Source organism: Aythya ferina (genome assembly GCF_964211825.1).
Source record: "Aythya ferina genome assembly, chromosome: 19".
Taxonomy (NCBI): domain Eukaryota; kingdom Metazoa; phylum Chordata; class Aves; order Anseriformes; family Anatidae; genus Aythya; species Aythya ferina.
The window spans coordinates 10,735,052-10,761,445 of record NC_140309.1 but is presented as its reverse complement, the minus strand read 5'-3'; the positions used below and the strand labels follow the sequence as shown (position 1 = coordinate 10,761,445).

Below are 26,394 nucleotides of genomic sequence, written 5' to 3'. Positions count from 1 at the left end.
TGGCAGAGGATCTGCTTCGGGCCTGGCAATCAATGTGCCATGCTTTGTATGGTAATTAGAAGGGAAATAAGGCAGTGTTGCAGTGTTGTGGATTGCATCAAGCTCAAATTGGTCTTTACCTACTTTACTCATCTTTAACATAGATTTCATCGCAAGTGTGCCTCTGTAAAATACTCTGTTCTGAAACGTAACGGGCAGACTTCTTTAAAGCAGGATTTCTCAGTTCTATATTTGGCTGTTGATCTGACGATTGATCTGATGGCATGAAGACCTGTAAAATAGGGGAGGGATAGTTATCTCATTGGATTAGCGCGGATTAATTCATTAATGTTTGTAACAGGTTTTCAAATCCCTAGGCGCTCTAGAAATGCAAAGCTTTGCTGGCACGTCCCCTATTTTTAAGTCCTCCCGACTCCGAGGTGGTTAAGGGAAGGAAATCCGAAGTACTTGCAGCACTCGTGCCGAGAGTTGTCTCCGTCTTAGCGAGCCCGGACACTTTTGCGAGGCTCAGTGCCGCGCTCAGCCTCCTTAGAAGCGTCTCCGGGAGCTGAAGGCGGCCGTGCCAACACCTCGCGGAGCACCGCAGGACGCCCCCAGGTCAGCGAAGCCTCCTGCTCCGGGCGGGTTTCGTGGCCCGGGGCTCCCCGGCGGGCAGCAGGGGGCGCGCTGCGGGCGGCTCCGCTCCGCTCCCGGCCGCCCCTTCCGCCGCGGCGGGGCCGGGCCAGGCGGGGGCGCTGCGGCGGGCTCCGGGCGAGCGCGGGGCGGAGCGGGGCGCGCCCGCGGCCCCGCCGGGGATCGGGGAGCGGCGGAGGCGCGGAGCGGGGCCGCGGCCATGGCCGAGCAGCAGCGGCGCCGCCGCCCCCGGCAGTAGCGCGGCGGGCAGCAGCGGGGCTGCGGGCGGGCGGCGCCGGGCCGAGCCTTCCTTTTTTTTTTTTTTTTTTTTTTTTTTTTTCTTTCCCCCCCCCCTCCTCTCCCTCTCCGCCCCATGGAGGGGCCGTACTCGCTGGGGGTGAGCGTGTTCTCCGACCAGGGCGGCAGGAAATACATGGAGGACGTGACCCAGATCGTGGTGGAGCCCGAGCCGCCGGCCGAGGCGCGCCGGGGCCCCCCGCACAAAGGAGCGGCGGCGGCCGGGAGCCCCCCCGGCGAGAGCGGGCGGCGGAGCGGGGCCGGCCCGCGGGCGGCCGAGGAGGGGACGCTGCCCCCCGGCCGGCCCCCGAGCCGCTCCGTGGCCTTCTTCGCCGTGTGCGACGGGCACGGCGGCCGGGAGGCGGCCCAGTTCGCCTGGGAGAACCTCTGGGGCTTCATCAAGAAGCAGAAGGGCTTCGGCTCCGCCGAGCCGGCCGCCGTCTGCGCCGCCCTGCGCAAAGGTTTCATCGCCTGCCACCGGGCCATGTGGAAAAAGCTGCGTAAGTTCCAGGCGCCCTCCGGCCGCCGCCGTGCCCCGTCCCCTCCTCCTGCAGGCGGCGGTCCCCGGCTCGCCGGCCCCCCCCGCAGCCCCTCCGAGGGGCCAGGGACCCCCCCTCTCTGTCCCCTTCCCTTCCAGCGGGCGCCGCCGCTGCCTTTCCCCGGGTTCTTTCTTTTCCCAGCCGTGGGACGGCCGCCCCGAGCCCCCTCCAGCCCCGCGGGGCGCTGGGCACCAAGCGGGCTGCGACCCGCGGTGTTGAAGTGGGTGGTGTGGAAAATCGAGGGAAAGTAGAGAGCAGAGGGAGAGGAAGAGAGAGAATCGGGGGCTGAGGACAAACTACAGAGCAATTGTGCTGTGTAGCTGAAGAGTGTAGAGCTGTAGTTTGTTCTGAAGGTATCGCAAGTTGGATGTCCCAGGTACCTTTAGCAGAGGAGCTTCTGTCTTGTTGTCTTGGGGAATTACATGGAACCCCCCCAAGTTTCTCTCGAGCAGAATATCATGAGAAGTTATTTTAGCAGCCTAAAATATTTGATTCCCCTGTCTCTTGATCCCAGCTGTTTCTGTTGAGTCCTGATGGAACGATGAGAAATGTGGCTGTTTCATACTGGGCTGTAGTTTGCTCACTTTACTGTTTGAGCATCAGGGAATATGCAGGGTACCTGCCAAAACAGAACACGCTCGGTATTCCTGAAGGTTATACGTGGGCTCAGTTACTTAAGTGCAGCAGGACAGTGGGGGTCCTAAACAGGTAAGGCAAAGAAGAGTGCCAGGACGGGTGTCAGTAATCATTCTTGTCCTCTTCCTTCTCCCCGATATCTGGTGATACTGCAGAATCGCGTTTCCTGAAAGGGTAAAGGTTATGGTTTAGGGTATGGTCGTTATTATGTGTGCATTAATATCCAACATAAGTAGATACGTGTGGATGATGTAATATGTATTCTTTTATGCATTTGAAAGCACTAGAAAGAGAAAATATATAAATAGCAAGCATATAAAAACAGGCAGGCAGGAGGGGAGCGCAGTAAAATTGGATCAAAACCGTAGACAAAGAATACTGACAGTTGGGCCTGGGAGGCAAACATGAAAAGCAAGAATTGCATTTACAGCACAGCGGGGTTTCGGTGGAGTGATTTGGGGCTGGGGAGGAGGGAGGTGTGAGAGTATTATGCTGTCAGAATGGTTTCATTTTTTGTTTTTCCTTGAATATCGAAATAGAGAAGTTGCACAAGTGTCAGATGCTTGAAAAGATATAAGAGGAGGAATGGCGAGGTCAGGGCACGCTGATACCAGGCAGAAAGGAAAGGGTGTGAATTTTAGAAGCGCCAGAACTTGACCATAACCTTGATGCTGAGGAACAAGTGGTGAATGGGCACACGGCCTCCTGGGCTGCAGACTTGCACGATAAGGAGAAGGATGTGTGAACACAGGGAGAGGTGGTGTGGGGAGAAAGATAAGGAGATCGGTTGTCTGGTTGTAGTATCCTTCATCTGCTCTTTGTCACTGTAACCATGTGTAGCTACAAAATGGAGAGAGGCAAGTGACAGAATGCAGGAAATGCTCCTTTAATACAATGTGTTTAGTAAATAATACTTTGGTTGTGGAACTAATTTAAACTGTTGTTAAAAACAGCATAGCTCTGGCTGTATTTGATGGCAGTTTGGGGTAGGGTATACGGTAAACTTTTCTTCTAAGTAACATGTTTGGTCTTGCTGGTTTCTTCTGCATGTGTCTAATAGCTGGAGTGTAATGGGATAAAACAATTACTAATCTGGTTTATAACTTCTCACGCTGTGTTACGAAATCCCAGTGCCAATCTTGCTTGTAATAATTTTTCCACGTCATTTTATGTAGTCTGGATCTTTAACTCTGTGTTGGAGAGACTGGGTATTTTAGGATTGTGGAATGGGGGCAGGAGGCTGGGTTGGGTTTTTGGTGTGAAGCACGGAGCCTTCATTGCTCTCAGTGGATGGCCATTGGAAGGGAAGCTTGTGCTCTGGGCTCTTGGAAGCAGTGGGCTACCCCAGCAGCCATCTCCTGTGATTAACACGAAATCTGTTGGTGATGAGTACAGCAGAAACATTAAGAAAGAAGAACACCCTTTTGTCATTGCTGGTGATTAGTGAGGTTAATTATGTTAATAAAATTCCCAAATCTTTGTGTGCTAGAACTCCCAAAGTAAAAAGAAAAATGTATTTGAAGCCTGTTTTTACAACTAGCAGTGATGGGAAAGGTTTCTGCAAGAAGCAGGCTCTGCAGGTCCTAGATTTTGACAGGGCTTTACTGGGGATTGCATTGTGTTGTTTCTTTTGTAACTCATCATTTGTCTAGTCAAAAGCTTGTTTGTAAGTGTTAAATTTATCTCGATACTACTTAAACAATTTTTTAGTTGAAAAAAGTACAAGTTACCAGTATTGCTAGTTAAAACTTAGAAAGTTGTATGCTCCTGCATTGCTTATAATTCTTCCATTAAACTTAATTTGAAGAATAAAACTAAAATATTTTAATTTCTTCTGTAAGGAAGTCATAATGTCAGGGTTATTCTTAGCAATGTTTGAGTTTATGGATGTGTCCTTATCTGAAAAGGAGCTAGACCACTGGAGGCAATGCAGGTTTTCAGGATAATGTACTTTTTTTTTTTTTTAGTCTACAGGTGCATTAAAAGTTCTTCATATAGCATTTACTTTTTGAAAGTTATCAAGGTTTTTAGAATCAAACCAAATTGAAATGAAGTATTGTAGTTTGAATTGTTTTAAAACACTGCATGGATTTCTCTCTTGAAGCCGTCTAATATTGTAAGGAACAAAGTAGATTATAAATCTGATGGCTTTGTATAGCTTAAGCACTTCACATGCATGCTCTTTTTTTTTTTTTTTTTTTTCTATTTTGTCTTGGAAGAGTGGGAAGTGCATCTGTTAAACTGGGAAATGTGATATTTTGTGGGCATGTATTGTGAGTCTGTAGCAGTCGGGCAATGTTGTTGGTGCCCTGCTAGACGCAGATGTGGGTTTACCTCCTACTCGCCATTAGCATCAGCTGGTTCACTTTGTGCATCATGCTGTTTCATGAGCAATGTGTTTTTCAGTTCTAAACCCCCCTGGCTGTAGAGGAGTTGTGTCCATTCTGGGATGTAGTCATGTTTCTAGTATGTAGGTTAATAATTATATGACAATAAGTACAGAATTAGGGATGTGGGCCCCACAAAGAAACTCTTACTAACTTTGAAATCCTGGCATGCTACGTAGTTACATCTGTCCCTTCCTAAAGGTGTGATAGTGGTATGAAATGCATGGACATTTCAGGTATAATGTTGAAGTGTGAGCTCTGTTTTGAGAGCTTTGTAGTGTCAGGATTTCTTTGAATTTGTGAACTGGTGGTATTAAAAGTCGGTAACAGTCTGCTCTGAACTTACCAAAGTAAAGTTCTAAACTCGAAAGGGGATGGCTTTTCATCTGGTTGCTTTGAAGGGATGTGTGCGAAGAAAACCTGCATTTTTTGTTGGGGGCTGGTGTGGCCAGGTAGGGGAAAATAAGTGGTGTGTCTGTATTTGAACGAAAAGGCAACTGAAGCTGAGGTTTTCTACCAGTGGAGGAGTTTAATGCTCATAACAGTGCATGACTGACTATTCTGTTAATTATTTAGAGGAGAAGATGCCTTTTGATCTTAAGTGGATCACTTGGACTACTGGGGTATCGCACAGTAGAAATGTAGGACTTTTTAAAGTTAAAACTATTTTATCTTGCATCTAAATACTAGAGGAAAAAAAAGAACAAAATGACAAGAATAGGCATTGAAAATAGCATTTGGAGTTTGCTGTGTTGTGGTAGTATGCAGGAAAAATTCAGCAAGGAATTTGTGATAGCAACCTGTTTTTTTTTTTTTTTTTTTTAAGGGCTTACATATAGTTTGCACTAAGGTTTTTTGACAATTAAGTGTTGAAGGAAGGGATATAACCAAGTCAAATTTCATAAGGCAAAACACTTGCTACTTACTGTCCTAGGTAGCAGGTGATGATTTCAGGGTGCTGGCTGACGTGCCAGCTATAACACCAGTTGGAATTAGCTGGGTGAAGGGTGGTGTCTTTCAAATAGAGGGAAAATTGTTGCAGAAAGATGTCCTATTGCTTAATTTATAAGATTGATAAAAACGTAGCCCTGATGTGTGGGGGAGTTGGGTAAGTGACTTTGATTGTAGTACTTGAGCTCGGAAGAGAGCTCAGGAGTTTTGACACTTCTGTTAATTTATGATGAGCCAATCTCTAAAGAAAGAAGTGTGCTGTGCTACGTGTAATACTCATTTCTAACCAAGAGCAAGACATAAACTGTGAAATGCCTCGATGATGGGCAGATGTAATTTCTAGTTCTGTCGGAGCCTAAAAACCGAGGCTGCTCTATCATTCTTCTTCTCATAAGTGGGTGATTTCACTTTGTGCTCTTCATTTCCCATAAAGACTGATTTGACTCTCTAATATATTTTATTGCTATTGAGAGGTTGTTACACTGACAGAAACTCATTAGCTGCAGCTTGTTTTCTGTTAAGTGCATGGTTGAAGTCGTCATTACCACTTGGCTTCCTCCCTTGTTTGCTTTCCATTTGGAATGTGTTAAATTTAATATCCACAGTTAAAATTGCCAGACAACGTACTTCCAATAAGCTGATTGAATGTTTTTGCTCTTGAAATAATGCTACTCTGAGGGAGAAAGTGTATTTTAGTATTTAGAACGCAAAGCTAGAAGCCTCTGTCAGGACTTAAATGCTTAAATGATGCTGGATATCTTGGTAGCTAACAATGAGGAAATGCAGCTTTTATCAGCAGGCCGTCTGTATTATAAACGTGCTTCCCCTTCAGCACATCGTCCCTATTTTCTTTTTCTTGCCCTGGGCATCTGAACATTGTTCAGTGGCACTGGAATGTACTAAGTTCCTAATCTTTTGCTTCTGCTTTACATGTCTGCAGCTTAAAATATTTTCACAGGGAGGAAGGCCTCAATGATTTTTTTTTTTTCTCGTGTTGTTATGCTGTAGAGAGAAAAACAAAACAGTGCTTTGGCTATCTGGCCTGACTATTTCCTGCAAACAGAACGCATCACAGTGGAATTGTTGTATTGTACTGTGTAAGCACGGATTGCGAAGCGCAGAAGATAAAATGTGACAAGGAGATGAGTCCCCCTTCTTAGTTTGTCTGAAGACATGAGTGGGTGTGCAGCGAAGAAGAAACATGAGGTTGCTGTTGACAGTTGAAGTCAACAGATAAGTTGAAGTCTGCTATCTGAGGGTACTGAAGTAGGGAGGAGGACTGGTATGCCTAATCTTTCTTAATTAGGATGTTGTCCCAGTCATTTAGTGGTGTTTTGGAAGAACAACCAGTGTGTGTAGACACAGAAATAGACGAGAAAAGGCATGAAAGAGAAACTTCAATTGCATGTAAATTGTGAGAGTAGTGTAATAAGAAATTAAGGGCAAACGATTTGAGAAAGGAGGAGTTTAACCTAACCATGCACAGTTCATACTAATAAAGGTATTTTATTGTTCTGAATTCAAGGAATATCTTCTCTGTGAAAGGTTTGATGTTGGATAGCATACTGAAGTAATCTTCATTGTTCAGTCCTTTAAAGGGAAACACGAATAAAACGGCTGAGGTATTATTCAACCTAAAATATAAAAGTAAAATAACATTTTTATTTCCTTCTGAGAGAATCAGGAGTGTCCGGACAACTTGATGTCCAGGCAAAATGACCGGATTTATGTTTCTTCCTCTTCAGGCAGGGAAGTAAACAGTAGAATCCTAACAAAACACACGGTTGATCTGGTCAGCACTCAAGTAACACTTCCCACATACTCTTGTTCTTCTAGAAATGCTTGGAAAATTTAAACCTGAGGAGATAATTTTTGGAATCCGGTCTCCATACTTTCATATTGGCTTTGTTTCAGTTTAAGCTGTAGCTGGGGGAGTGATGTTGTGAAAGTGGGGGGAGACCTGTGGGCACTGGTTTGCCTGGCCGTAGTTGTGTGCACACCCTGTTGAAACATAATGCAAACCTCTGTGACGCAGCCTTGATCTTCAAAACGTTTCTGGTTCCGCAGCATTGAAAACAAAAGTATTTTTGTTTTTTTTTCTCACTGCAGCAGAGTGGCCAAAGACCATGACAGGTCTCCCGAGCACATCAGGAACTACTGCCAGCGTGGTAATTATCCGCGGGTCGAAGATGTACGTTGCTCATGTTGGTGATTCAGGAGTGGTGCTGGGAGTCCAGGATGACCCCAAAGATGACTTTGTGAGAGCTGTGGAGGTGACGCAGGACCACAAGCCTGAACTTCCCAAAGAAAGGGAGAGAATTGAAGGCCTCGGGGGCAGGTAACTGTCTGTGCTTTTCACTTCAGGTTTGATCTGAGTGCTATCCATGTCTTTCTCTCTCAACTGGGCTTAAGCTTGCTTGTTTTAGGGGATGGCGAGCAAGTTGGTTAGTCTCACAGCCTGTTTATATTCCTTCTCTCTCTATGCTCTGTTTTTGTTGTTTTTTTTTGTTGATTCCTAGCTTGTTGGGGAGTAACTTGGTGTTCCAGTGTTACACTTTTGTGCTTTTTGTTAGTGGTTTATGGTATAAACAGAACTTTAATTTCCTGGTGGGTTCTGCTGTGGCTGAGCTGGTTACAGTTCTAAGTGTTCATTGATAACTTTGTAAGCGGAGGTATGGTTTGATCTATTTTCATTAAATTCTATGGATTTTTTTGGGGGAAAAAACACTTCACTGTTCCTGAGGTGAGGTAGACAGCTGTTCAGTAAGCTCTTCAAAGCTGCTGTTTAAGGAGCATGGAAGATATTAATTTCAAATACGATACTGAGTTTGCTGTTTAAATATATGCTTAAAATGTTAAAATGTGACGCTTTAACATATATCTTAACGTTGAGTACTTTTTTCACTGTCAGGAGCTGGCAGATGTTAGTTAGAACATCTCCAAGTTGTGGTTGATGCATGTTCCTTCTGACTGAGGGTGAAAGCAGGCAGCCTCGTCAGATGGCACTAATGTTTTGAGACAAACCTCAGGGCTCGGATTTGGCATAGCTTCACAGGAGCTCTCTGTTCTTTCGTTCTACAGTACTGCACCAGATGGATGGGCACAGTTTCCTTCTCTTAGCAGTTCAGAGGCAGAGATCACTGAAGGTTTTCCTGTTGACATCAGTCATACAAGAACCCTGTCAGCTCATTAACTTTTAGATATTTGTATCTCTAGCAGGTGGAAGCTGGTCAGTTAGCTGTGTTTCAGATGGTAGCTTTTCAGAAAGCAAAACTGTAAGCTACACTAAATTAGCCTAAATTTGTTAATGTATGGGTTTCCAAGTCACGTATCTCAGTGATTGAAAGTCTCCGAAGCTTTGAAGAAACATTCTCTAGAAGTTTGTATTAGTGGAAATTGTTAAAAAAAAAAAAAAAAAAAAAAAATACTCCTGTTTTTTCCCGGCTGGATGATAAAGGCTGTACAGGCTGTTGTGAGGCGATGAGTGAGGTGAAACTTCAGTTACGCTTATTAATGACTTCTCTGTCATGAGAGTGAATTGGGAAAAGTTAATGTGAGAGCATGATTGGATTGCTCATTAAAAGTAGGATATTCCTAGTACCAGTCTCGGAGTGCGGAATGAAGCCTTTCAGATAACGGCTTAGCTTTGTGTGGTCATTAGTTGTACAAATGGATGAGATGGATTTTAGGATGTGGTGTTTGACTGCTGCACTGTGCATGTGAAAGGATGGAGCTAAACATGCCCTTGTTGTTAAGGCCTTTGAAGTCTCAGGAAGTGCATCTTGAATAGCTTCAGTATGAGGAATCTTGAGGCTGTTCCAGAGTGCCTCAGCTCCTAATTACCATTGGCTGTTCCTTGGATAAAAGCTAGCTTTTAAGTGTCTAGTTCTTGGCTTGATTGGGACCAAACTTTGCTAGTTCCTTGCTCCATTACCTCTTCTCTTTTGGTACCCTGTGCTCTCCCTTCTTTCTTCCTGCCCCATAATAGTTGGTTTCACTTGCACAGTAGCTTCTCTTTTGACCCTTCTGAAGTCACCTGTGAGAACTAAAACCATTGTGCTCAGTGCCCTAGAGCAGGTGTTAACATTTAAAGGCAGAGCTGTTTCTTCCTGTGTCCTGCTTTCAGATAACGATGAACAATCCCTTGTTTATTTCTCTCTCATGTTGGTGCACCAGTAAGGAAATTCCTACAGAAGGCTGCTCATTTCTTTTTTCCCAACTGTACTGTGATGTTCTTTACTGCCAAACTTTGGCAGATGGTGAAAACTGAGGGAAGAACTACATGATATTTCCACCCAAGTGAGTTGATGTTGATGGTCTTCATCTGAGAAAAGCAAATTGTGTTTTGCTTTTTTGCTGACAGATTAAAAAGATACTTTTACATCTGGTTGTTGCAACTAGCCAGAACTTCTTCCAACTCTTCATTCCTCTACTTTTTTTCTTTTCCTTTCCCTTCATCTCTCACTTTTCCCTTTGGCTTAATATGGAATGAGACTGTACAAGTGATACCAGGTGTTTTGAAATACTTAATTGTGTGGCGGACCTCACTGAGGGTGCTGTCATTATTGACTCCATATTTACAGACTTAACTGTTCTAATGTCATTGAAACAATTTCTCATGCTTTCATTTCCATTCCTTTTTATAACCCCTGCCGCTTTCTAATGCTTTCAGTGTGATCAACAAGTCTGGCGTGAATCGCGTCGTTTGGAAGAGACCTCGGCTGACTCACAACGGCCCCGTGCGCCGCAGCACTGTCATTGACCAGATTCCGTTCCTAGCAGTTGCCAGAGCACTTGGTAAGTGGTGCCCGTGTTCGGGAAGTGAGACACCACTCCATGCAGGCCACCAGAACTGAATTACCCCCCATTTTGCCAAAATACTTGGTTAAAAGGAATTCAGTCGCTTGCCTTGATTATAAGGCCTTCTAAAAGCAAAGACCTTATAAAAGCTTGTTAATATATTATGGATTTGATTTTTCAAATAAAGCTGTCAAAGGTGTCACCAGTGAATAAAGGCCTAGTTGTACAACATGCAGGATTTCCAATGTCACTCTTACAACAAGGATGGTGCTTTGTGCTGCAAATGGAAACATACAAAGCAGTTAGTGCCTCCGAGACATGGAGCACACTGTCTGGCTGAGAGGGGAGGACAGTCATTCTTGACTAAGCGGTTGTAAGATTAAGTTCTGCTGCATAGGATATGTGTTACTTCGGTCTTCCTTTTCATGGTGAAGCTGTTTTCTTCCAAGACAATGTTGAATTAACAAAAGTATAGAAGTCAGCCCGTGTGTGTGTGTGTGTTATCTGTAATTTGCCTTTGCAAAAGTAGTGGTAATGGGAAACATTTTTTTTTAGGAACACTTCTTTCAGAAGACAGAAAGGCATATTACAATACCGAGCAAACTTGTTATGAATTCTTTTTTGGGAAGTACTTCATAACTTGAAGTTTGCCTCCTCTTGCCCATATGTGTTATTGTTTTCTAGTCAGTTGTTTGCCTTAAATTTCACTGCAGAATTCCAATCTGCTGTACATTTTCTTTCCTTTCAACTTCCCTCTGCCCCAGTGAGGAGTTCTCTATCCAGATACACCCAGTATAGGTTAGGTTTTATGGAAATGTACCACGTTTTTACCTGTGAAAACTGTCCTGTGACTTAATTTCTTCTTGGCAAGCACGGCAGTTATGTGATAGTGTTGTCAGTGTTCCTAGATCAGTTGGCAGTGTGTCATGGGGACAGTCTGTTCCTGGGACTGTCTTCTTGTGATAAGTGCATAACATTACTGCGTCTTATTTCAGAGGCAGTGATACGTGTTTTGCATGGATTTGTCTAGTGTTAAACATTTTGCAGTGATAATTAACATTGTAGAAGATAGCTACATATCAAGGAGGAGGCCACAGGTGGCTGAAGTTATCTTTTCCATAAAATTAAAAATTTAAGTTTACTGACTTTTTTCCTCCATATCTTAAAAATCTTATTATGTGTCATATTTAGCTGCTTATTTTATGGTTAGTAAAACTGACTTGAGAGTTTGAGTAAGTTCTTTGGAGTTAATAGATGACTAGCAAAGATTTTCATCCACCAAGCAACATATCCTTCCTTTCCCCTTTTCTGCAAAGTGTTTGTCATAGGTTACATTTTGATAAGTCTTTCATTCTTACAATTTTGATTTTTTTTGTCTAAATAGCTCCGTGATTTTTGATCTGATTCCTTGCAGCAAGTTTAACAAAAGGATTTGGCTGGGTTCTGTGTGCAGATGGGAATTCAAGGAATGATGCATCTGTTAGCCCCCTATTGCATTCTTTCCAGTTATGTCGATGAAGAGGATTACTGTGGAGTTTCAGGTCCAAGAAATGGGAACACTTCACAATTCTTGGTGTCAATAGTTAGATTTGAACGCTTAAAAGGGGGCATTGGCATCTTGCAATCGTGTAGGAGAAAGGGGTTTACAATGTGGCAGTGTTTTGGTGTTTGCCTGCTCAAGGAGTCTGTGTAAGCCTTTTCACATCCCCTTCTGAGGAGGTATGACAAACCTCCTGCAAAAAGGAACGCAGCTGCTTTGCTCTGTGGGACCCAGATGGCGCACAGACGCTCACAGTTTGGAAACAGGATTTAACTTCTTTCTGAGGCCAGCATGCCCCTTCCACTGCTTACAAAAGACCTACCACAACTAAAACCATTTGCATTCAAGCTATGGAAGCCTGCTCGACCTCTTGGCTGGCTCCCAGATTGCTACCCTGGTTGGCACAGCACTGCTACTCTGGAGCCTCTCCAAGCGGAGTAGTAACCATCAGTGCTGGCATACAGTGGTCACCAATACTCTAGTCAAGCCCGCGAAGATCTTGCACAGTGATTCTTTTTTGCCAAGTCCAAATTTGGTGGCTGTTGTCAACAGAAATCCCATGCTGCAGAATACAGGCCCCAGACTCACTATTTGGATGAGAATTTTTAGTAGGGCAGCAGGAGTCTCTTGACACTGCCCCATGCTTACAAGATAAACCGATACTTGTGAATTTACTGTCTTTAAAGTGGGCAGATATCTGAATAGCAGGAATAAAACACTGGGGAAAAACAAGTTGGCCAAGTATTTGGACAACAGAAAGGACACTGGTGTGTTAGAAGTCTTTTAAGCCAGCTTAATTCTGTTGACATTCCCCTTACTGTTTTGATTTGTTTAGTGTCTTTCTGTCCTAAAATAAGCATTTGTGGTATGCACTTCTTATTACTGCTGCTTCTTGTGGCACCACTGTGATTAAGTGATGTTTTATTTATTTATAGTCCCATAACAAGTCAGAAGTGTTTAGGTTTTGTACTGTCTTTGTAAAGTACCTGTATGCTGCTTTTACTGTATGCAAGTTTTATGTCTTCTAATGAAATATCTTAGCTGTAGCACAGTGTTCTGCATTCCGAGCATAGCTATTTCTGCTAACCTTTTCTGTGAAATGAAAATGTATTTATACCAGTTTCCCTCGTAATAGATACTTAATCCCTCGCAGTCTCAGAGAATTGTTCACCTCTGGACTTGCTACCCATTCTGATCAGAAGAGCGTTTTGTTTCCTTCAAGTGCAATTCTTTGTGTAAGCTTCCCGGCATCCAGAGTTCCATGGTAACTGACCGTTTTATTTGCCCGTCCCTATAACAGGTGTGAGGCAACTCAAAATACTTGAATCCCCTTGTGTAAGGCAAGGATATGAGTGCAAGTGGCTGCATACCATACAGCCTGAGTGCTCAGGGGCAGCAAGCACTCGTGTAACTTGCTGGTGTGATTTGAACAACGTGTGTGCATGGTGCATTAGTTACTGTGTCTCTGCCGTAGATTTACAAGCTGGATTTTTTCCATGTGGCAGCCAGGAAAGCATCGTGGATGGCTCCACTGAGCATGCTTACAGGTGCATCTCTTAGGGAAAGAGCTGAGAGAGGAAATAACTCTGAATGTGTAGCATAGTAGCCGGATTTGTGCTAGCAGAAAGTTTACATTTTCAGCACATGCTGGCTGTCAAAATATATTAATGTAAACCTTTGGTTTCTGGGACAAAATGCAGGATGATAAATACAAGGCTGTGACAGTACAAGATGATATCTTATGTTCCCACCATTCCCATATTTTTGGTGTAGCGGCTTCCATAATACAGGATTGATTTTTTTTCATATGAACATGAATTTCTTGCTGACCCCTAAAAGCAGCTATGTACCAGAACAGTGAACTCTGGATGTATAGCTGCTATAAGAACGTTGGCTCTGACAGTGATATGGAAGCTGTCTTCCAGAGCACCCTACTGCATGCCAGAATTGTTTTGTAAAGCTCTCTGAGCATGCATACCATGAAACCCTAGGGAGGAGGGAGTGGTTGACCTCAAATGATCTAAGTAGATTGTTGTCTAAGGGTTTAATTTTTGGTGAGTGTGTACACAAGCACACACATTTTAAATCTGAATGGGCAGAGTTGTTAGACAGTATGTGCTTCTTGGGTTGTCTTTCCTGCTTGTGTGTAGGCCACACCATGAAGATTAATTGTAATGGATTACACAAGCCAGTAAGTTATATTTAAACGCTGCACAGCATTTTACAGACTGATACTGCTTTATATATATATGCAGTGTATTTGGATTTCTAGACTTGTTCTGGAGATGTCTTACTGCAGCTTCTACAGTTTTCTCCACCCCCAAGACAAGATAGATACGTATGCCTGTACAAAAACGCAGAACACATGAAGGCACATGTGGATCTGTTTAGCTCAAAAGAGAAAGTTTGGGGGCTTTTTTCCTGCTTTTGCCTGGCTGTAGCTCTCTGTGTTTGCCTCTTTAGCTCTTTTCTTTTACAGTAGAAAAGCAGTAACGAATATTTATCCTGGAGGTGGTACTTCATCCAGGTTCGGTCACCAAAGTGTTCTTTGGTTTTATCCTTTGTCTTTAGCTAACAAATGCTGCACAGGACTGTGTGTTTTAGAGATTGCAACGCCACCTTAGCATTGAAGGCTTTAGCTGAATGCCAAAAATCATGAGTACCTTTCTGCATGTCATTTTAGTTTCTCATCTTTACTCTGCATCCTTGTTCTCAGGCTTTTCTGTTACACTTACTTAATCAGTATGCTCTGCCACAGCCCTGGACTCAAACACCTTTCTTCTCTTTTGCCTGTTTTACTAACATGCGAGCAGGGATGAGCAGTCTTGGTGAGACTGTCTTCTGAGCAGTTTTCAAATCACCATTTGTTATAACAGCAAATGAAACAATTGCATTTGAAATAGGGGCCTCTTGTCTGCTTTCATTTTTGACACACTGTTGAGGGTAGAATTCTTGCAGCAGGTTTGACTTAAAGAATATGTAAATGAAGCTCCTAAAGGAATGGTGAAGATTTTAAAGCCCTGAGTACTTCTGGGTAGCTTTTCTGCTTGCTGCTACCTTCAGTTTCATCCCTGTTCCTCAGACTGAACTTTTTAATCATTGTTAGGTTCTGTGAGTGGGACATTATATTGCAATTGTCGTTACACTGCTGTGAAGATGCCCTCTTGTGGCTATAGGATCAGATTGTCATGAGTTTTGGTGAAAATGTTCTCCTCAACTCGGCCTGAATCGCCCGAAGTGGTTCCTGTCCGTATTCATGTTGAGACTTGCCGAGCTTCCTAGCGGCATTGCCTCATGGGGAGTGGAAAAGGGAAGTGCTGCAAGTCTTCTCTTGTACTAACAGACCTTTTAGACACATTTAGATTTTAAAAGATTTGGAATTAATCAAATTGGGTCACTTTTTGACTGTGACTTAAAGTAAACTTTTATTTCCCCTATTAAAATTAAAAGATATTTGTATTCAAAACAGCATTCTCCCAAAACATAAATGATCAATTTGATTTATGACATATTTTTTCTATAAGAAGGCTTTGGGCTTAATCCAATCCAGTCTACTTATACGATGGGTTGTTTTGTTTATAACCAGTTACTTTCCTGGCATCAGCTGAGTTGCAAGGGGTGTTTTTTTCTCTGTATTTTAAAAGGTAATAGTAAGGTAAAGTAGACTACATATTTTCATATTTTTATAGATAGCTGTATTAGTTTTCTGCTCCTTTAATATATGACTTCAAATATCTATTTTTTGTTTGAAAGATGCAATGCAATTTTAGTGTAGATCTTTATGTATTAATCTGGTTCTAGTCATGACCAAGAAACAGGTACAATTTTTTTTCTGGTAGATTAGAAGGAACTATTACAATCTCCCCCCTTCCTTTTGTTTGGAAAAGGAACATGCAAACCTTCCTGGCTGTAAGTTTTTTAGATAAAAAGGCTGTTAAGTTTTGTAAATGTGTGGGTTTCAATTAAGAACAAAAATAGTGTAGCTGAAAGTGAAGTCTGAGAACCTGGAATTCCAGTTCTGTAATACTAGCCTTTGGCATATCACATCATCTTGCTATCTTGGCTTTCCAGTCTGGTAAAGAGTCACTCGTCTGTCTGCTTGCTTTGGGACAGTATTAAAGATGTTAGTGTTTTGAGATGCCTCGTGAAAAATATGTTCTGCCTTGTGGTTTACCTTCCTCTCCCTCATTTTCTCCCAGAATTGTAAAAGAGAGGGTCCCATGTAAAGTGACTTCCTTCTAGGTTTGCCACATACCTCTCTGCCACTGTGGATGCTTTTCTCTCCAGCTGGCCAGAGCAAGAGACAGCTGACATTAGTATTCCATCTATACAGCAGCTCTAAAAAGCATTGGCTTAGTCTGTGGTGCTCTGCCCTTTATTTATAAAAAAGAATAAAGTGCCTTGTCCTAATAACATGGCTTGGCCTTTGCTGCCTTGGAGTTAGAGTAATTCTTAAAAATCCTACATGTGAAGTACTCTTTATGCAGTGCTCTTCTACCTAGGATCATTTGCCTGCTTGATTAGTCTGTAATCACACAGCTTGTATACGTCAGTTATTGTGTTATTTCCTAGATGGTTTTGGACCTTGGTAAGTGATGAGTACAGCTGAATTTAAAACTCACCGAGATGTGGTTCTCACTGTATGAGTACAGCAAACATAGAAAGCCGCTTTGACAGAGGTGATGCCACAGGAAATTGTTTAAAAGAATGCAGGTCATGTCTTTTCAAAATCGTATGTTTAATAAATTTAGAAGCTGAGAGTACTTGAACTAGTCTAGCTCCCATTCTACCTTTTCATGAAGGAAAATTACTTTCTGTTGTATCTGCTAGACCCATTTTCTCTCTATTCCCCCCCCCATATCCGCCTCCATTTGAGATGACAATGACAGTACTGCAGATACCTGGCTTAGTTACAGATTTGCACATGGATTTGGCCAAAGATGGTTACTACCGTATAGTCAGTATACTACTGAGAGACGATGTTGTGGTTTGAAGGCTTTCAGAGGCAACTGGGAAGGTTGAGCTCCTGGTTAGGAGTTGGGCCTGTGATTTGTGAGGTGTGGGTTCCTTGTCTCCCCAGAAACTGTGCCCTTCAGCAAGTTCCTTATTGGTGGAGTCCCTTATAAGCAGTGTGATGTTCCGGGTATCACTGCGAGGAGCCTTCTGCCTCTTGGAGGAAGGCTCTCTGAAATCCCTGTGATTTAAACTCGGCTGTTTCTCAGGGAGAGCAGCAGATGGCTATGATGACATGTATGTGGATGAACCGAAACTAAACAGCATCAGATTATTTTTGTATTACAGCAAAGTATTTTTAATCAAAAAATGATTCAGCTGAAAACATTGAGTTTTCATAAATGGGCATGCTAGTGAATAAAAGCAAAAGAAAATCCCCACGTTGGGAACTGATTCCAAGATCTAGTTGTTATAAGATTCCAAGCTCTTGTTTGTTTTACCTGTTGTGTCAGTGACAGGCACTATATGAAGAACTCTCAGTGTATGAAGACATTTTTTGGCAATTAATATATAATAATTGCTGCACTGGAGCTCAGCTTTTCTGTTACAGTATTTATTTTGATCTTGTTGCCAGCTGGCTGGCTTTGTTGCAAGTCTGTGGAGGGAGAATGTTCCTCTATATGAGCAGGCTTGGCTTTTAATTAGTATTTATTAGAAGCATGTGTTTGTCTACTGCTGATGCAATGGAGGTGAACTGGTGCTTTAATGAGGATGGACCATCCCTGCTTGCTGCTGTGAAGTGGCGTAATTGAGTTGAAGTATTCCTGATTCTGGAGAAGTCTTTTTAGCCAGTTGGTAGCTTAAGGCAAAGCTAATGGAAGGAAATAGGAAGACAAAAAGCTTATTTATTATCTTTAAAAGGGTGGTGAAGGATGTAGAAGGCAGCTATGAACATGTTATTTGAAGTGAGCAAAAAGAAAAAAAAAAGTGCCTTTTTAAATTGGAGTTCTTTGACGTTTTTATTAATTTCTCCTTCTAAAGCCATGTGTTCTGCACAGAAAAATACAGCCAGTGCTTGCAAATAACTTTCCTGTAATGATAAGCAACAAGAAATAAAGTATTTAGTGGTAATTTTTGTACTATATAGTATGTTACCAAAACCAGAAAGCATAGAAAACTCCCCTTGTAGCAGTAGTTGTGTAAAAAGGAAGAAAAAGTGTTAGAGCAATGGAATACCATTCTTGATTTAGAAGTCTAACATTAGAAAGACATTTTTTTGTGTGTATCTGGTAAATAAGATTGAAATAAGTTAATATGGAAAATAATTTTTTCTGCTGGAGTGGTTTTTCCTTGAGGATGGCTTGGAGGAAGCACTTGAACCAGCTGATGTTTTGATCTAAATGTGACTTGTTTTACATTCAGTTCAAGCTATCTTCATTGGTGAGGTGACCCCAAACTCATTCACACAGCGAGGAAGATATAAAAATAGAAAGGTTCACTGCATGAGGCCTTCCAGGGGAGAGGCTTTAGCTCTCATTTTCTGCTTTCCTGCTGGAACCCAGGTGCTACTTGTGCTCCTGTGGCTTCTTTCCAAGTCTGTGATTTGGCACATGGTGTTCAGCTGGAAAGGCACTCTGAGTGCTGCATGGCTTTGAGAGTGATGATAATGCTATGGACGGAGGAGAAAAGAGAGGAAAAAAGTTAATAAGGGAAAGGCTTCAGCCTCCTACTATGCTGTCCTTGTTTCTTCTCCATGGCACCTGCATGGACAAACACACATACAGCAAGACGTGTGTTTCTGTATTGGTTGGATGGTTGTGGATAATTTTGGGTTGAGGTTTTCTGTTTTCTGGTTGCTTTTTTTCTTTCTCTGAGCATTTCTTTCTAGGTTGTGCAGAGCAACACATTGTCATTCAGGCTAAAGTCTAATGCTGCATGGTCTTCTCCCAACCTAATTTTACAAACTGTATCATGATTCTCTGTACAAGCAGGGGAGAGATTGTCTGGCTGCAAAGCTTTAAACTGTGCCCATAACTGGAAAGGCAGACTTTTGCAAGCTTGGTTTGGGTTCAACAAACTTAAAATAAGGCTTTGCTTCTGCTTCAGGATAACCCTAGTTGTTCAAATAGGTTTTAGTTTGGATATTGAGATTCCACTGAATCAGGTATTAATATTTTTCCTTCTTTCTCTGAAAATCTTCGTTTTGAGAGTGAAGACCTCTTGTAAATATAGGTTGGTTTGAATACATTTTTACTTAAATATCTCCATATCAATAAATGTGATCAGAAAGTGACAGCAGCAGAACAGTAATTGCATTGAAATTGCATTGCATTACTGCTGGTGACTTGAGACTGGTAGTAATTGTTTTCATGGGAACCATTTTCAGTAGTTTCCAAGAATAATATCGCTTGTAATATAACAGTTCTGAAACATTTTCTTCTTTGCTAGGTGATCTGTGGAGCTACGACTTCTACAGTGGTGAATTTGTTGTGTCGCCTGAACCTGACACTAGTGTGCACACAATCGACCCCCAGAAGCACAAATACATTATCCTTGGCAGTGATGGATTGTGGAACATGATCCCGCCTCAGGATGCTATCTCCATGTGCCAGGATCATGAGGAGAAAAAATACTTCATGGTGAGCACAGTTGGTATCAGTCATTGGGGAAATTTAACGCTGCTTTCCTCTTAAAAATTGCTGAGTCTGGTATGTGTGTAATGTACCAAACAGCTTTGTTGTTCAGGCATATTCAATAACTTTGCCATAACATAGAGGCTGTTACAGTGCAGCTGATACTTTGCTTGCATGTACTGTCAAATACAGTTTGTGTTAATAATGCTTAATTGCCATTTGGGGGAAATTTGACTACCAGGATGGGATCTGTGATTAAGAAGATAGAAAATCCTTCCTGTAAGGAAGTTATACAAAGTACTGTCTGAAACCAAAATTTATTTCATATTAAAACGCATGTTATAATGCAGACAATTGTCAATTGTTTTTTGTGATTTTTTTTTTTTGTGGGGGGAAAAATCTGAATTACATTCTTACTGGGTTTATTATACAAAACAGCTGAGAGAATTTAATCAGTGGAGCATCTGAGCATCAGTTAGTAAATAGTCTGTAAACCCTTTGAAAGAGTTCTGGAAAGACTGCAGGATGTGCTATGGCCAGCCTATTTATAGAAGTCATTTGCATCAGTTGTAAAGTTCCAAGCATTCAGTGTGTCTATATGTGGATTCTACCATAAACGGACTTTAAAGCTTCAATTAGTATTTCCTCATGTTCCTGGATCAAACTACTTTAGCACATGACATAGGAGTAGATTATCTCAGCTTGTGCCACATAAACTGTCTTCAATTTATAAAGTAAAGTGGACTTGATTGCTTTCTCTCTTTCTTCTAACATAAAGGGAGAGCACCGACAGTCTTGTGCCAAAATGCTGGTGAACAGAGCCCTGGGCCGGTGGAGGCAGCGCATGCTTCGTGCAGATAACACCAGTGCCATCGTAATCTGCATCTCACCATTGCAGGATAGCAAAAGCAACCTGGAAAATGAAGAATTGTATCTCAACTTGGCAGAGAGTCCCTGCTATAGCAGCCCTGATATGAATGTCATGACACCCTCCCGCTGCTGTACCCCACCTGTCAAGGTAACACTTTTTTTTCAGCGTTTTAAATGTTCCACATTGAACTTACTGGCCTCTCAACTTAAACCATCATTTAGTGTTACTTTTTTTTTTTTTTTTTTAACTTCAGTGGACTAGGCAGTATGTATGGCTAAATAAAATGCTTCAGTTGTAGGACAGTAACTTGACAGCTATTACCTGGCCATATCCTCAGTACTTCTTGTAAGTCAGCGTGCAATGCTTTGGAGAAAAAAACTTTTAATAACATTTCTTAAAAGATTTTGGAGCACCAAAGAGAGAGTATTAAAGTAGGAGTGTCTCAGAATTGCTGAATGTCAGGATACAGTGTTTTTGTAACTCTTAAAATCCTAGTAACATAGTAGTAGTTCTTGATCTGTATGTCCTCTTCAACGTAAATAATTACTGTAGGTTTACGCATGTAATTCACACAGTTTTAAATACAGCATTTCGTAAAAATCTGAGTTCTTGCACAAAATTGGAAGTGGACTATTGAAAAAGGGGTCAGAGGTTCAAAATCCCCAACCAACCTCAACAGCTGGTAAATTGCAGACTGCCTTTGGAGGTGTTCATAACTATGTGGGTTGTTTTCTAAGGTAACAGATGGATTAACACATTCAGATACACACTGTAGAGAGTGATTTCTGCTTGGATTGGGAGACTGTACTATGGGCATTGAACTGGTTTAACGTTCTTTGTTAGATCTTGTATTACATCTTTTCCTCTTTCTTGGGATTAGAAGCTTTACCCATTAATATAAAGCAGAGCTGTTTGGAAGCTTTGTTTTCTCTAAAAACTAGAGTGGAGTTATGAGGGGATATTTGCTTCAGTAATTACCAGCTGCTTCTGATTTAAGTAACTGTCCTTTGATGTTTTGGAGCATCTTTGGATAACTGGCCTTCGGGCAAAGTTTTTTAAAAAAAAAAAAAAAAAAAAAGGGGGGGGGGGGCAAAATAAGAAGGGCAGTCCTTAATGTTCCCTTCGCAGAGACAAGCTGCTAGTAAAATGGCATTCTCTCTCCTTCCATTCCATCCAGTGCAGCAAAATAAATTAAAAGAGCTCAAAATTGTGAGAGATTTTTTTTGAGTTGTAAATACTCCCGAACTTTTAAGTTGTACTACTTGTTTTGTGCTCTAGCTGTTACCAGTACTTATTGAGTAAGCCTTGAACGATGTTGATTGCAAAATAACCAGGAAGTAGCATTTCTTAATAAAGATGTAGTGAAGATACCTTCTGAAGATTCCCCCTCCCTGTATAAGAAAATTCAGGGGGCTGTGATGTGTGAACCTATATGAATTGTAGCAGGTGGTCATAAGTAGTGGAGAGATCAAAACTATAGACAACTAATAGTTTTGGTGTTTTCCTTGTAGGAAGGGTTTAGTTTACTTTTTACTTAATGTGCAAAACCCAAAAGAAAACTTTGGCTACAGGTATGCGTTGGTATCATGTGTAAATTCCTTCTACTTTAATGTTTTTCTCCTCTTGGCCTTTATTACAAGTGGTGTTGCCAATTTAAAAAAAAAAAAACAAAAAACTATTTTCTCCCTATTTTTTTTTTAATTAAAAGTATTAATATAATGTAAGTTTCTACTTGAAAGGCAATATACAACTGTCCTCTCAGAGTACCTGTAAGGATGGGAGGAAAAATATAAGGAGGAAGTTGAGGAGAAAAAAGACAAGAAAGGCCCCTGTACTGTCTGAATAATGAAACATTTCGAGGGGCTGGGGGACAAATGCCTCCAGGAAGATCAGAACAAGTAAAATGTCTGGGCAGCAGTGTCCCCATGTATGCTTTTGTGCAAAAAAGAGCCTTGTGCAGTTATCTGTAAGTATATTCAGTTAAGTATATCATTGAGTAAGATCAGGTTTTTCCTAGTGTGGAGAACCGTACCAGTTAGATAAGAAACCACAATGAAAGGAAAGATGCATTTTCAAAACCTCTGGTTTCTGTAATGGCTGGACTGTTCTCCTTATAGGAGGGAAAAGCTCTTTTTGTGCAATCAATCATGTTATTGATTGCACAAAAGAAATTAGAGGAATTGATGAGAATATCCATTAGCAAAATAGTATTTAAATACATTGATACATAAAGCCACAGGTAAATAGCTGATCTAAATTAGGTAAGTAATTAAAAAAAAAAAAATCCTATTGAAGTTTTCCAAAATCTCTGCAAAGAAATGAGAGGTGAGTTGCCAGATCAGTCTGAACTCCTACAAGTCATTGTGGCATGATTATGGGCAAGAGTGGTCAGGAAAAACAAGAGGTAGCAATGAAAAGAAATTCGATCTTTTGTTGTCAGAGAATGGAGGAAAAAAGCATTGGATATCCTTGATTGGTAACAACTGCTACCTTCCAAAAACAATTAATTTTTGGAAATAGAGTAAATCAAAGTTTCTCAATTAAATAGATGTATTTCTTAATTACATATCCTTCTGGCATCAATTACTAATACCAAATTAATTCTATTGTTCCTGAGGCCAGTGACGGAATTTGATTGACTAGATTGAGAAATGAAGTTGGTGATTCATGTTTTGTTTTTCTTGTTTTATTACATCACTCTTCAGCAGACTTCCTGCAGTCCATTCTCTGACTTCATTTGGCTTCTTAAAGCCTTACCCGATCTCAGCTATTCATCCTGAGCAAAAGATCTTGGCAATCAGAGCCACAGTGTTAAGTGCCTTGCACAATATGAAACATAAAACCTAAGTATTGGCTAGAGACACAATGTCAGAAATGAAATTGAGCAGATTAAATAACGTTGCCAGGGCTGTTCTGAATGCAGCATCTTAGCGTTCTTATGAAATGAGTTGAATAACCATCTGTAAAGGTCTTCTGTGTTGCTAAATGTAGTAAAAACAAAACAAAACACAAAAAAAACACTAAATGGCTTTATTAATCTATACATGTGGAGCAACAGAGGAGTTAGAAGAAGTGGAAAACGAAGTCTAGATGCTAGAAAGAATTCTGATAATCTTTTCTTCTGGAGTGCATTTTATCAAACCTTACTATTCTATGTTGAAAAAGTGTTGAGCAGTCCGGATTTCTTTTTGAAGGTGAACTGAAGTTGCTCTGTTGTAGCTTAAAGCATTCAGTTCTTGCGCAGGTGGTGTATTTACATGGTCTAATTCATTTGTGTGTTTGAGTTTTCACTAATTTCTTAAGGCTCTCATTGCCATTTGCCTTACATCTATGGTATGTAATGTGGCCTTGAAATTTACTTCTGAAGGACTTGCTGAGTAGCTGGGGATTTCTTCACAATTAAATCTTTAATAAGGTTATAATTCGTATCTTCAGGGCACTGCATAAATACTAATTTTCATAATCCCCCTGTGGATAGGGAAAGTAAGTATTGTCCCCGTTTTCCTGTTGATGGAACTGAGATTGAGGCAGAAACACTTATCAAAGGCTGCAGAAGGGATGAATAGCTGAAGGTAGGATTAGCAAGTCCCTGGTTCTCAGGACAGCACGCTAAGCAGCCTCTCTTCAGAGTACCCGATAACTGTGCTTCACAGAGAGTGTCTGGGTTGAGTTAGTTCCTTTTCAAGTTGTAGAGCATACAGTTAGGCAATAAAACGCGTTACTTAGCTGTGAGGAATTGGAAACAGCAAATAGTAATTCTATTTTTAGAATGTTTGTCCAGTGAACTTTTGCTCTACCTTCTGTATACGACCAGGACGCCTAGGGTATGAAGTTTATCCTTCTCGCTGATGATCTAGCTCTGCCCTAACTGAGAGTTCAAAATGTGACCGGTCGGAGTTCTGCTGCTTGCCCTAATGGTGCTTGACCACCTATGTACGAAATCTTCAGAGGCAGTTTGGGTGCACACATCACAGAATGAGGGGACTCGTGTCTGCATTTTGGAACACGCTACCCATGAAAATCCCAGGACAGACTGCAGGCACTGCGTTCGACATGGCTTCCTAAATTAACAAAGATAGATGTTTATTCCTTACATAACTCGCTTTATAGCAGCAAAAAAAGGAAGATTCATGGAATGAAGGGGTCTGAACAGCCCTCTGAATGAAGAGATTGTCTGCCATTATGAGATGTTTGCAAATTGAATGATGGAAATAAAAGCGTTGAGAAAGTTGTTGTGCACAAAGTACTAAGCTCAGATCCACAGTATGCATCTGTTTCTACCTCTCCACCCCTGCCTCTCAACGTGTGTGTGGGGGAATGATCCTGTTATGGAGTTTTTCTATCTCTGAAAAAATTTGAAATGCTTTGTCATGCAGTCTCCACCCTCAAAGGATAATAGAAGTAAAATGATTTTATTTATGCCTAAGTATTTCTTTTCTTTCCTTTCAGCTTTTAGAAGATGATCCGTGGCCACGACTGAATGCTTCTGAGTCTGTTCCTTCCCTTGTGCATAGCAACATGATCTCAGAGAAATACGTAGAGCTGCCAAATGAGATTGCCAAAAGCAATTCACCTTCATCAGGAGCAACCCTGAAGGATTCAGGCCCACAGGAGGAGAAATGTGGCAAAGCATTGGCTTTGAGGATACATGAATCCTACAGTAATGGTTTGTCAGTAGGTCTCTCCCCTTCCAACTCCACAAATTCAGGCACGGACCAAAAAGGCTTCAAGGTGTCTCCTAGTGGCCAAACAAAAGCCCAAGATGCAGAGAGGACACCCACAGCGAACTTTAAAAGGACATTAGAAGAATCCAACTCTGGCCCAGCTATGAAGAAGCCGAGGCGTGGCCTGAGTCGAAACATTACTGTCCAACCAGAAGGCATGTCCACAACGCCACAGCGCAAAAACTCAAACAAGCTGACCATGCGGCGCAGCCTGCGGGGCCAGAAGAAGCTCAGCAATTCACTCTTCCATCCACCCAGGAAAGCAGCCTGTGTTTGCTGAAGGGCATTTGTGTAAGGAAGTGTATTTTGTCCTGCTTAGAATTTTAAAGTTGGTGCAGAAGTTTTGAAACTCTTCCCGTTTATCCTTTTTTAAAGTAGAAACTTTTTTTGGTATCGAACAGCTTTATCCCAGCCTTGTACTTGCTTGTATTATAACTGTGAATTTTGTAGATGTGTAGGGTATAAGTCACTGTAAAATGTGTGTAAATTTGTATTCCTTCATGTAGTCTCTTTTCTTCCTTGTATAATTGTTACAGCGGGGCTAAACCTTGTTTAAAAGAAAATTAAAGTCTTTTTTGTTAATTTACTAAGGTCTTGAATTTGTATACGCTTCTTGTGATGAGAATTTCACAACTTTTTCACTAAAGTAAATTATTAAACAGAATGGAAGATATGTATTTTCGTAGTACTATATGTTCCACCTAAAGTGTGTCTTTTAGAGAATACACTAGGTCTATATTTTGTTTTTAAATTTTAGATTTCTCTACTCAGAAATGTATGTGGAAGCAGAGATGTTGAGTCTTGCTTTACGGGGCTCAATGTCAACATCTTTGTTAATTAAAATACTATGCAGTATCTTATCTAGTTGCATTTTTGTAACATTAATAGGCAAAGTATTTAGCAAAAAAAACTGTGTTTTAAAAATTCCAACTCCCAAAAGCATCCTATAAAGCCATTCCCCATCCCTGTTACAAATGGTGGCATTTTTATCCAGGCATAAATGTGTGTCCTAAGGAAGCACGAATTTTCTGCTATTCCAATACTGATGGTGCTGCTAATACCTTTCAACATAAGTTCTTAAGTTATTTTACGACAATTTCATTGAGTACGTGGATCATGTGTATGTTCACTTAAATAAAACGTGGAAATTTGATGGGGTGCCTTTTTCTTTTTTGATCATTTCAAGCTTAAGTACACTCATTCTGTATTCATTAAAATCTAATACTCTTCACTGTGGCTGTTTAATGAAACAGGACATCCTGCGTAGCTGTTCTAGGCAACAATTCTTGGCATTTTATACTTGACGTGTTTGTTAAAGTGTAGCAATATATAACCTGCATTTTTTTAATGGGGAAGTAAAATGCCAATACTTCATTCCAAGGGCTAGGGTGGTATTTTTAGAATCTAATTCTTTACTGCTGGCACAATAAAACATTGGCTGGAATTAGGCC

The 26,394-nt window shown here is 41.3% G+C and overlaps 1 protein-coding gene across 1 annotated transcript; it reads left to right on the top strand.

The window, feature by feature from the left end:
* The first annotated feature begins 805 nt into the window (after nucleotides 1-805).
* Nucleotides 806-26,096, top strand: PPM1D (protein phosphatase, Mg2+/Mn2+ dependent 1D). Its single transcript, XM_084493582.1, has 6 exons — nucleotides 806-1,409; nucleotides 7,532-7,760; nucleotides 10,095-10,219; nucleotides 19,164-19,354; nucleotides 20,127-20,366; nucleotides 24,669-26,096. Exons 1-6 carry the CDS (start codon nucleotides 986-988, stop codon nucleotides 25,221-25,223), a joined length of 1,764 nt encoding a protein of 587 aa, XP_084349708.1. The 5' UTR covers nucleotides 806-985; the 3' UTR covers nucleotides 25,224-26,096.
* Nucleotides 26,097-26,394: the final 298 nt, after the last annotated feature.

What these genes read in the sequence shown, in the direction of transcription:
- PPM1D (XM_084493582.1), top strand. Translation starts at nt 986, where the DNA reads ATGGAGGGGCCGTACTCGCTGGGGGTGAGCGTGTTCTCCGACCAGGGC. An exon ending in GGCCATGTGGAAAAAGCTGC is followed by an intron (nt 1,410 to 7,531) that starts GTAAGTTCCAGG and finishes TTCTCACTGCAG; the next exon opens with CAGAGTGGCCAAAGACCATG. An exon ending in GCTGTACCCCACCTGTCAAG is followed by an intron (nt 20,367 to 24,668) that starts GTAACACTTTTT and finishes CTTTCCTTTCAG; the next exon opens with CTTTTAGAAGATGATCCGTG.